The sequence below is a fragment of the Rhamphochromis longiceps genome, linkage group LG8 (assembly GCF_057381845.1).
Source record: "Rhamphochromis longiceps isolate RC_006_pf linkage group LG8, R_longiceps_female_GT1.1, whole genome shotgun sequence".
Lineage (NCBI taxonomy): Eukaryota > Metazoa > Chordata > Actinopteri > Cichliformes > Cichlidae > Rhamphochromis > Rhamphochromis longiceps.
Window position 1 is genome coordinate 32,218,098 of NC_140564.1, and position 12,279 is coordinate 32,230,376.

At 42.0% G+C, this 12,279-nt stretch overlaps 1 protein-coding gene across 1 annotated transcript; it reads left to right on the top strand.

Annotated features, from left to right (window-relative positions):
• Positions 1-1,948: 1,948 nt before the first annotated feature.
• On the top strand, positions 1,949-8,926 carry LOC146664072 (uncharacterized). The gene is made up of 5 exons (XM_085417086.1): positions 1,949-2,181; positions 2,405-2,479; positions 3,874-3,978; positions 4,131-4,284; positions 8,334-8,926. Exons 1-5 carry the CDS (start codon positions 2,145-2,147, stop codon positions 8,566-8,568), a joined length of 606 nt encoding a protein of 201 aa, XP_085273212.1. The 5' UTR covers positions 1,949-2,144; the 3' UTR covers positions 8,569-8,926.
• Positions 8,927-12,279: the final 3,353 nt, after the last annotated feature.

Below are 12,279 nucleotides of genomic sequence, written 5' to 3' on the forward strand. Positions count from 1 at the left end.
TTGCAGCAGCTTCGCCAAAGAACATGCTGAACATGGTCCATTCGGTCTCAATGTCCCCAGTCTCCCTTGGAATACTGTTGAAGTTCTGCCGGAGGTGTATGTTGAAGATCTCGCGGACTGGGGCCTCTGCAAGGCATTCCCAGCACACCCTCACTACACGTTTAGGCACGCCGGGTCTGTCCAGTGTCCTCCTCCGCCACCTGATCCAATACACCACCAGGTGGTGATCAGTTGACAGCTTAGCCCCTCTCTTTACCCGACTGCCCAGAACATATGGTCGCAGGTCTGGTGATACGATAACAAAATCGATCATCGACCTGTGGCCTAGGGCGTCCTGGTGCCACGTGCACTTATGGACAGTCTTATGATCGAACAACTCCAGTTTCAACTCCAGACTGAAAGAGAGTCCAGCCCCTCTCCAGGAGGCTGGTTCCAGAGCCCAAGCCATGTGTAGAGGTGAGCCCGACTATATCTAGCCGGTACCTCTCAACCTCACGCACTAACTCAAGCTCCTTCCTCACCAGAGAGGTGACATTCCATGTCCCAATTGCCAGTCTTGGTAGCCGGGGATCAGTCCGCCAGGGCCTCCGCTCCTGGCCACTGCCCAGCACACAATGCACCCAACGGCGCCTCCTGTGGGTGGTGGGCCTGCGGGAGGATGGGCCCATGTCCCCTTTTCGGGCTATGCCCGGTCGGGCCCCATGGACTAAGGCCCGGCCACCAGACACTCGCCCTGAGGCACCCTCCCCGGGCCTGGCTCCAGGGTGGGGCCCCGGTAACCCTATCCCGGGCAGGGTAAACTGTTCCCTTGATGTTTTCCTCATAAGGGTCTTCTGAGAAGTGTCTTATCTTTTCACTTTGAAGCTGGTTTTGTGCTCTCTGCAGAATCAACTTCACTTTATGTCCCCTGACCGTGGATCCATGGTGCAAACTCTTGGGAATAAGTCTGCTCTGTCTGCGTTTGAGGTTAAAGTGGAGGTGGTTTCCATAATCTGCTAGTTTTCTTGATTCCCTTTCATATCACAGCAGTTCAAGAATGTTCCTCCCAAAGTGCATGGTAATATGTCTGTATAGGTTCTCATTCATCCAGGTCATAGTAATCTAAGGAGTTTAGAAAGAAAGCAACTGGACTTCTTTAAATTCCTGGGAATCTCTGCCATTTGGTCTTAAAACTGAAAACACTTCAAAAAAAATGAGGGTTAAAACAATTTCAAGAAACTTAAGGAAGTTCAGTCACTTTTCAGATGATGTTTACTGAACACATCATAGAAAATCCAACTCTGACTCAAATGCAACAACCTGCTTGTTTAACAGTTAAACAAGCAGGTTGCTGCATTTGATGGTGCATTAATTAGAAAGCCTCTGTGATGCAGAGCAGCTGTAACTGTGAAGTGAATCTTCTGAAAAGTCTACCAATTAAAACCTTTTACAACATACACATTTTTCATGCTGGGTTATGTTGACTGGCTCGAGCAGAATAAGTGCAGAGTCCTCAACATTTTTTCTGGTGCGCCGACCTTTAGAAGCTAAACAAAGATTACTTTCTGACCCATTATTAATACAAAATTATCACCCAAGTTAATATTATTTTAGCAGCAGCCACCACAAGTTTGCCCTGTCTATCACATTGCAGCTGCTGTGGCTTCCACCCACAATTTGAAAACCACTGAACTAAACATGTTGATCAGTGAATTTCACTTTATAAGCTAATCTGCGCTTCCCTTTTTACTCATTTCTCAACATTCAGTGTCTAAAATTAGCTACTAAAATATATGCGGGGGTTTTACTCGGACACTCGCAAGGCTGAAATGGTTGCAGTCAAAGCTTTTTCTGACTGTGTAACAATTGAACTAACTTGTGATTTATTTTCTTCGGTAAGCTCTTTCTCTAACTTTGGTAGGTTCGTCTTTGATCTGATCATGTTAAGTCATTGTCAGATCAGCATCTTCATCTGCTCGTTTTCCAACACTAGGCATGTTTAACAAGGATCTCTCAATGACACCCTGGCACAAATACACTCAGATGCATCTGCAGCAAGCTGAGATAAGGAGGGCTGGGTTTCCTTCTTCCTCTGAGCTCCAGGAGGGAAATTATAGCCTCTAAAGACACGTTGGGTCACAGACCTGCCTCGACTGCTGTCCACAATGATCCTCTACCTGCTCTTGCCTGCTTTTGTCCTCGGTATGTGTTTGCCTTCACTTGAGAGTTTTTCTTTAGATTTTGTGGACATTTCCTGCTTTTTGGATTTGCTTTAACATTTCCATGAATTGTTTTCCCCCTGTGTGGGGGCGTAATGAAGGAAACAGCAGAGGCAAATGAAAGTCAGAGTGAGAGCATTCCTTTTAAAAGTGGCCCGACTGGCATAGCTGATCGTAAGGAACATCTTTGAATTTGTTGTTTGCAGGTACTGTGACATCACAATCAGCCAACAGCACAGCGGGACAGCTCGATGAAGTTGTGAGGAACCAAACATTCAACAGTAAGTTCATTTCTTACTTAAAATACTTTGTACAACAGTGTCAAACACGGAAGTGGAGGCCAGAAATAGACCATCAAAGGCTCCATTTTGGTCTGGTGAATGGTTTACTCTTGTTTTTCCATTAGAAAAATGCAACTGTTGCCTATAAATTGTAACATAAATCTGATGACAGTAGACTGTAACCTTTGAGGTGTTTTATAAACAGATTGCTCATAAAATGCAGCAACATAATTAAACAAGTAAGAAAACGTGCTGTCTGGCAAATTCATTACCTTATCAATATTTTTACACCCTTTTTGATGTTTGTAAACACTGATGATGTGTTTTGAGGACAGAGCGCACCTGACTGCAGAAAGTGACTGATCTCCAGTAGTGTATCTGAAAAGATGGCATCTATACAAACTAAATGCACACAAATGTTTTCATTCATACATTTATGCATTTAATGCTCTTGTCCAAGATGTCACAGGTCACATCCAGGATATTTAATACAGATATTTACTGATTTCTTTCTGTGTAACAGACCAACATACTGTATAAGACATGGGCTGTGATTAACACATCTAATTGCAAAACTGCAGAATATATTCATAATCATTTAAATGCCACTAGGATTAAAAGAAACCTGTCCAACACAGCACATGTAATGACTGGATCCTGTGTTGGACAGATTTGGATGCTTGAGTGATCACAAAAAGTGTGTTATACTAGCTAGCCAAAGAGCAATTCAAAAAACCAGTTCATCCTGCTCAGAACAGGGTTACAAAGCTCCAGCCCTGGGCCAGGTTTATGGGCTCAAACCAAACACTTGGTGGCCTTAGACCATGAGACAAAGCCAACCCAGCCTAACAGAGAGGCATGGGCCCACGATGCAGGAGGGGGCGATAGAGGTTTGGTGCACTGTACCTTGGATTGTCTAAATAATTGCAGAGCGTTTTGTTCCAGCCTTTTCAGTGGGAGAAACATTTCGCCACTCATCCAAGTGACTTCTTCAGTTACTGACAGGACTGCTTTGATACGGTGATTTTGATAAATGACATGCAACTGTCTTCATAATGGACAGAATAAATAAGTGATTAAGTCAGCCAGGAAGCCAGGAAATTGTCTGCTTGAGACACAGATCAAGGCAGTTGGGAACTATTTTTTCATAGACTTGGAAACATCTAGTTGTTTTGCAGCAGAGGGAATTACCCCCTTCTGAACATAAGGAAGAATGCAGATTTAAAGGAATTTTGTATTGTTGTAAGTCCACCAATTACATATCTGTTTCTAAACAGGACTTATTGATGCATAAATCAAATTTAAATGCAAAACGTTTTCCACTTTGGATAAACAACCATTATGAATTCAAGGTGCAATAATACCTAGAGTGAAACAAAATGTTTTGCCTGCAGGTACACTGAAACCAAAGAATGTGACATCCACATTTTACGAAGAGAAGAAGGCGGTCGAGGAAAAACTGCAAAGTAACCAAGGTTCTGTTATCGCAGAAGGTGAAGGTAAGTTAATGATTATCAGCGCGTCTTATTTACGTGCTTTGCATATAGTGCAGATTAAACATGAAAAATTTGTCGGAGAGTCAGCTTCTGTTTTCTACGTGTGTCCTCCTTTTAGTTCATATGTGTCAGAAAAATCTTTGATTACTTTGCAGAGAGTTTCCAGGATGAGGAAAATAAAATTACTGGGGAAAACTGTGATTGGAAGTCACTGCAATTCTTCAGTTCCACCTACTGTGGTGAAAATTTTCACCAGGACATGTGGAATATCGGCAGAGATAACTGGTGTGTCCAGGAACGTTTCATCGGGTAACTGAATAAATATATCCACAAACCTCCATGTTTAACACACTGAATAATACTCGTTATGCATTTAAAAACTCAATATTCTGAAGGACAAAACAGCATGATTAGAATTATTGCTGAGAAATATGTAATCATCTTTTCTGGACTTCTTTGCATTAATTTTCAGTATTAAAGAAACATGACGTGACCTTTTAATCTTTATTCTTCAGAAAATCTTCAAAAAGCACAAAGATTCAGGGTAGTAGTGCTGTTTCACTAAAATCTATGTCATAGACATGAAACTGGTGAAGTTTTGCTCCTGAAACTGTAAAATATTCCATAATTCTGGTCTATAGAGTGTTGAATAACAGGCTAATAAAATACTAGAATTTCACTCACAAAAGTTATAAATGTTTTGGACAGCCTCACATATTCAATTTTAAAGAGTCAATTCGATTAAAAATTCTTCAAAAGGCACCAAAAACTGGATGGAAATTTCACATATTTGAACGTGAGTGTTTCTGGGGATTGACTCACTTTTGGTGCCAGCCCCATGTGGCCACTCGAGGAACTGCAGTGGGATGCTGCCACAGATGGGCTCTATAGGGCCCCCTTTAATATTTATGGAATGTAATTATGGGAATAAGAAAACACATCAATACCCAGTCAATTTTAATTAAAAAAAAATGTCCATACTTACATACAGAGCTTTAAAAGGAAATGGTAATGGACGGGTTGTTTTAAAGCGCTTTGCTACTCTGAGCACAAAACTTGCCTCTTTTATCCAAGCACCTTTTTCTATGCTCTTTCTGTCTAAGGCCATATCCACACTAAATAGTTTTTGTTTGAAAACGCATCTTTTTCTCTCCGTTTTGACCTTCCGTCCACACCGCGATGGCGTTTTTGGTCAAGGAAAACTGAGATTTAAAATGCTCTTCAAAGTGGGTAAATTTAAAAAGACAGTTTTCGAGTCGCAGTGGGGACGAAAATGGAGCCTTTTGAAAACGATGAAGCATTTTAGTCATGTGATGCAGTCACGTGACCAATTCAACTAAGATGGTGGACAGCAGCTGTTTTGTTTGCTCTCAGTTTTGACAGCCCTATTAAAGATTAATATCAGTCTGTACATGCTCCAGATAGCTTTTCTTCAAATTCTTTAATTCTCACTTGGTTTCGGTACTTTGTACTCTTGTGTTACTTGCAGCGTTGTCAGTCCTTTTAAAAAATTTTGCGCTTTTTCTCGACATTTTGCCGCGACGTTTCAAAGAGCCGTAAAGTAAATAAACGGCAGACGGAAATGATGCAGGTCAAATCGTCTTTTTTCAGTCGTTTCAACTGAACTCTTCGGAAACGAGGGAAAAACTATGGTGTGGATGCTGAGCGTTTTTAGACGAAAACACATTTTTCAAATTTATCTGGATTAGACGTAGCCTAACATTCACACACACATATATACTCAGATGGATGCATCAGAGAGCAACTTGGTTAGTATCGTTCCCAAGGGTATTTGGCATGCAGACTGGAACAGAGAGGGATCAAAGCGCCAACCTTCCGATTAGAACAAGCCTGAAGACTAGGTGAGGACAGAGGTGTTTTTACATGTACATTGTACATGTATGTCTGTGAAGGTTCTCAGTCATCCAGGTCATCGTAGTCAAAGGAGCTTGCAAAGAAAAGCGTCTGGACTTCTTTAAGTTGCTTGAAGACGTTTCACCTCTCATGCGAGAAGCTTCTTCAGTTCTAAGGTCAAATGGTGGAGAGTCCCAGATATAAACCTAGTGGGAGTTTCCCCCCACAGAGGGACAAAAGGACCCCCTGATGATCCTTTAATCGCCTGAGCCAAGGTGGGAAACTGGGCGTGGGTCCCAATCAGCCAGAGTTTCGGGTGTGTTCATTGTGAAATCTGGCCCCACCTTATCATGCGAATTCCTGAGGTCAGATGGCCCAGGATGTGAGTGGGCGTTAAGGCATCTGGGAAGGGATCTCAAAACTGGATTATAGATGGCAGAGAGTTGGTGTCGTAAACCCCCGCCTCTGTTCAAAGATGGTCGCTCACAGTGGACATAGAGGGCTTCTTTCACTCCTCTTTCAAACCATCTGTCCTCTCTGTCCAAAATGTGAACATTGGCATCCTCGAAAGAGTGACCTTTATCCTTAAGATGCAGATGGACTGCTGAGTGACATTGTACATGTAATTCAACAATCATGAACTAATGAAAAATTAAAAATAATTGTCAGAGTGCAAAGTCAGTGTTAACAGTTTACATGCCAAATGTACCTTAGTATCAAAGTACTCCTGTCAGTGACATCAACAGTTGGCCTCAGCAGGGCATAACTGTCCACGTGCAGGAAGGAAAGCATGCAGAGAGTGTTTACCTCAAGCCCCATTTCTTCTGAAGTGGTCCATAGTTCCTGCAAGCTAACCTCTCGCTTATTTTCTTCATCTCTCACTTTACTCTGCAGCTTGTTCTTTCGTTCAGTTTCCAGTGGCAAAAATTTTTCCTTTCAACTTTATTTATACAGCGCCAAATCACAACAACAATTGGTGCTTCATATTCTAAGGTAGACCCTACAATAATACATGACACCAAATGAATAATTAAACAATATTTTTGTGATAAACTTTGATCAACTGATGTCATTTTCAGTTGACTCGACATACCGGACGAATGTCTGCAGTACCCCTTTTGACCTCTAACCAGAGGGGCGCTGTTTCATTTGTTAAATAGAACAAAATGAAACATGCATGCTAGTAGCAGTAGTAGTTTTTTAAGTTAAAAATTCATATATGTATTTAAATATATATATATATAAATCCCCACTTGCCCCTGTGGGTGGTCAATCCTTCAAGCTCGAGTCCTCTACCAGAGGCCTGGGAGCTTGAGGGTCCTGTGCAGTATCTTAGCAGTTCCTAGGACTGCGCTCTTCTAGACAGGGATCTCCTATGTTGTTCCCGGGATCTGCTGGAGCCACTCGCCTAGCTTGGGAGTCACTGCAAAAAGTTTTTTGGCTTTGAATATCCAACCTTGGAATTTTCAGATCATCTGAAGGTTTACTCAAATGAAAGCATGTGTTTTAGAGAATGACTGTTCAATGAAGTGCTTAACAACTCCTGACATGTGACTTTTGTGAGCGTCATCTGGGTGTAAATTTTGATCTTAAAAGTCACTGGCTACTACAGTTTTTAAATATATGTGGAAATACTCAAATATAGTAGTGTTTGCTTTGGTTCTTTACTGTAAAACAGTGATCATATCATCTAAATTACAAAGTAAGTAGGAAAGAAGTCAAAAAGCCCATTAGGTCGATAACAAGTCACAAAGGGAAATATTCAACATCCAAACAGGCTTAAAGAGAACGAGTGCCTCTCCTGCCGAAGGGTTAATATGAGCAGTGGTCTCTTCCTTCAGCCCACTCTCTCCTCTGTTTAATTTCAAACAGGAAGCAGTTTAACCACAACAGTTTTTCTCAAGGTTGATTTGCTGCTCAGTTTCAGTGCCTGGGGGTCCAGCACAACAGTTTCATCTCATAATCTTAAAATCTATGTTTTTATAATTTCTTATGAAATATGCCGCCACCCCACACAAAAGCATATCAAATTAAAAGTTATTGGTGTATGTTTGTGATAAAAACTAAGAAATTAAATGTTATGGGAGGTTTTTGGATGATGAAAGAAAATCGTCAGCTTTAAAGGAACTAAATCAACAGAAAAATTTAAAACTTTAGGGAACCAGAACTAGACAAACACAGCATAGAGGGAGATCGCAACAAGGGACAGAAGGAAACTAAGGACGTATGTGAGATGTAAGAGTGGCTACACCCATATTTTATGTGCTGTTTTGTTTTTGTTTTTATATCTGACTCTGTTGAGGTTTCTACTTTTTTACGTACTTTTGCTGCATTCAAGTCAAATTGTGACTGCAGGCTCAATAAGACATTTTCAAACATTGCAAGTTTCATACTTTAACTGATGAAAAAACAAATACAAGTACATTAACACATTTGAGCAAATATTCTTCATTATCAGAGGAGTTGTTTCACCCCCATCATTAACTTTTCTCCATCTATTGCAGAGCTTACAGTGACCTAACACACTGCGTGGAATTTCTGGCTAATATTACCAGCTGTTTCTTCCCAAACCCTGATATTCAAGACTTCTTTATCGACATCCATTTGAAATTTTTCCAGAACTGCACCAATGAGAATGATCCGATGACTGAAGATGCCCCTCAGAAGGTGGTGATTGGCCTCACTCTCCTTTCTGTGAGCTTCATCCCCATCATGGTTTATATGGTTGCTCGGAGTTAGACGTGCACTTGTTGTACACAAGAATTTACTCCAGAGGCTGATGTGTGTATTTTTTTTAACAAGATTTAAGTCATACATTTAAATGTGGTTAAAAATGTGCTTTGTTAAATCATCTTGTGTTTTTACGAGTATTGTAACACTTTCACTTTGCGTGGTAGACATCAGCAGCTATGCATAAGCGCTTGAAAGACAATTTGGCTGAGATGTTATGAACATGATGTTTAAAAAACAATGATACAGCACTGAGTTTGCTATTTTGTTTCATTTTTGTCTAACTGACAAATATGCAACATATTTAATTGCATAGTTTGACTGTGTAATCTATATAGAGGGAAAATGTATATGCAAATAAACTATACTACCTAAAATAACATCTTTTTTGTGTCTATATATAACATATGAGTCTGTTTTTTTCAGTGTAACTGGAAGAAAGACAGATTTTTTCCCCCAAAATGTCACCCTAAGAATAATAATAACAAACAAAAAAGTATTTACATGATACTCGTGTAGTTCTGCAAGAAGTTTTGTCATTTATCACAGACCAAAAAGTTTATTTATGGACACTTTTTAAAACCACTAAGGCTTCCAACTTCCGCCACTAACCACTCCTCAAAGCACCTGACCATATCGTTCCACCAAATTGCGCTGGTCAACATATGTCACCCCCCTGCACCATCACAAGGTGGTGATTCATCGAGGCCTCCTCAGGAACTGGAAGGACCCACAAACCAGACTCAACAACGTGTTTTAAGTTGAACTGTATTGATCTTTATTGTGGCAAAGTGTTTTTAAGAAACTGGGAGCAGGCAGGCTGAGTGTGGATCACAGATGTTTAGGAAGTTCAGGTGGTGATGTGGAGTGGAGTTGTTCCCAAACTGCAGGTAAATCTATGTGTGATCTTTGATTGTGAAGTCTTCAGACAGGTTGCTAACTGGGGCGACCTAAAGCCCCTTTTCCTTTTGAACCTACTCGGATCGACTTGCCGTGGATCAACACGACTCAACTCAGATCGACTGGTTTTCCATTAAAACCCAGTGTGCGTGTTTGCCATCATAGCTACGGGTCTGGGTGTGATTGATTAATATGCAACACGAGTGCTACAACAATGGTGGACAGTGAGGCAAGAATATACCTGCTGCTTGGTCTGTGGCTTTTCGTCAGTCTCGGGGACCACAGTGGGGTTTTGCAACCATTTGCCCCATTGTTTTTGTTTCAAAAATGGTGGTTTTAATTTTTGTGAATGAGACACTTTCATGACTCGTCAACTGACTCGACCAGCAAATCGGTGGCATGCCGTGTGACAACTTCACATTTTACTACTTAGTAGGTACCAAGCAGGTATGTTTTAGTACCTGCTTGGCACCCGGGACAAGCAGGTACTAAAACGTACCTGGTACCAGGTACTATGACCTAATGGAAAACCCTGAAAACCATGGCAAACCGTGATGAGTCCAAGTAGGTACTAATGGAAAAGAGGCTTAAGAGTCTTACTTGTAGCCTGATGATTCAATATATCAATGGGTGAGGAAGGGCTGACCCAGAGAGAGACAGAGAAGAAGAGAGAGAGAAGGGAAAAGGGAAGAAGAAAACAAAAACCCAGACCCACTCGGTTCATAACACCTAGGATGAGTTGCTGGGGCATTTAGTATTTCTTGTTTATAGAACCCTATAAAAGGTTAAAGATGTGGTTTACGTGCCCTAGGAATCATAAAGACACAAGAACAACCTTTCTTTAGCACATTTTTTAAATTTAATCCAGGTCATCTCAGAGGAAAATCACAGTTTCTTTCTGCACACCTACAGCACCCAAAACCACACACCAAGCCAACCCTCCCTTTTCTGTTCACCTAAGAAAATCCCAACGAAAGTTTATGGTGAGTTCAGTGATACCATTGTGCCCAACAAAAGAAAGTTCAGCGGCCGAAAATTAACCAGTGGTCTGCCAGGGAACCGTTGCACCACCTGTCCTTACATTTGTAGCCTGATGACTTTGTATTTACTGTTTCTAGAACATTATAAAAGGTTAAAGCAGCTGTTTAGATGCCCTTCTTAATGAGTGGACACTTTGTACATTCAATTACATTCTTCTGCTACTATGAAATACTGATGTCTTTGTCTTGCAACAACTTCTGGGGGGGACTCAAATACTGATGGGACTATGGACCAAGTCAATATGGCACTGCTAAAACTGCTAACTTTGAAGAACATAAAGGATATGTTCATTGTTCATAAAGGTGTGGCAGAACCCCCCCCCCCCCCCCCCCCCCCCCCCCCATCTCAAACAGGAATATTAGATCAATCCAGAAACATTGAGAGCCGGAAAAAAAACGAAGACACGGTCTACTTTATAAAGACAGAGGGACACATAAAAAGGAATAGATTAACTCAGACACTATAAGTAGCAGGTAAATAAGAGAAGAGGGAAGTGAACACACAGAAAACCACACAAGGATCTGAATTCCAAAATAAAAGAGGAAGTAAAAGTCAGCTTCAAAGTTTAAACAAAGAGATCTGAAGTGGAGATAAAATTCAAGAACCAAACTGTGACATTTATTGACTTCAAAATCAGACCAACTTCTCAGACAGCAACTGGCTTCCTTTTATACTCCACCTGCCTCAGGTTATATCTGGAATATTCTATTTTGGGGGGCAGCAAGACAAAAACCTTTTTTACATAAATCGACATCAAACAAAATCTGGAACCAAAAAAATTACATATATTACATTTTGTTGCTCTGTGCTCCATCACCCACACACAAGCTGGATTTTAGGCCTTTGTTTCATGTTGGAGCTGAACTGAGGGATCTCAGTCTGCTTGACGAAAGAGACCGGTTGCATATGTTACACATTTGATAAGTTACTTTTAATTGAAACATCCTAAATAACTTTTTACAACTGTATATGTGCATTTAATAGCGGGAATGAGGATCAGCACCTCCAAATCTGAGGCCATGGTTCTCAGCCGGAAAAGGGTGGAGTGCCCACTCCGGGTCAGGGATGATTTCCTGCCACAAGTGGAGGAGTTCAAGTATCTCGGGGTCTTGTTTGCGAGTGATGGGAGAAGGGAGCCGGAGATCGACACACGGATTGGTGCGGCGGCTGCAGTGATGCGGACGCTGCACCGGTCCGTCATAGTGAAGAGGGAGCTGAGTGTAAAAGCAAAGCTCTCAATTTACCGGTCGATCAACGTCCCTACCCTCACCTATGGCTACGAGCTGTGGGTAGTGACCGAAAGAACGAGATCGCGGATACAAGCGGCAGAAATGAGCTTCCTCCGAAGGGTGGCTGGCCTCTCCCTTAGAGATAGGGTGAGAAGTTCGGCCATCCGGGAGGGGCTCAGAGTAGAGCAGCTGCTGCTCCACATCGAAAGGAGCCAGCTGAGGTGGTTCGGGCATCTGACAAGGATGTCTCCTGGGCGCCTCCTGGGGTTGGTGTTCCAGGCATGTCCCACTGGGAGGAGGCCCCGGGGCAGACCCAGGACATGCTGGAGAGATTATATCTCTCGGCTGGCCTGAGAACGCCTTGGTATTCCCCCGGATAAGCTGGAGGAGGTGGCTGGGGAGAGGGAGGTCTGGGCTTCTCTGCTTAGGCTGCTGCCCCCGCGACCCGGCCTCGGATAAAGCGGATGAAGATGGATGGATGGATGGATGGATGGATGGATGGATGGATGGATGTTTTCATAATTTCTTGTCTACTATGTCTTTCTCCTCC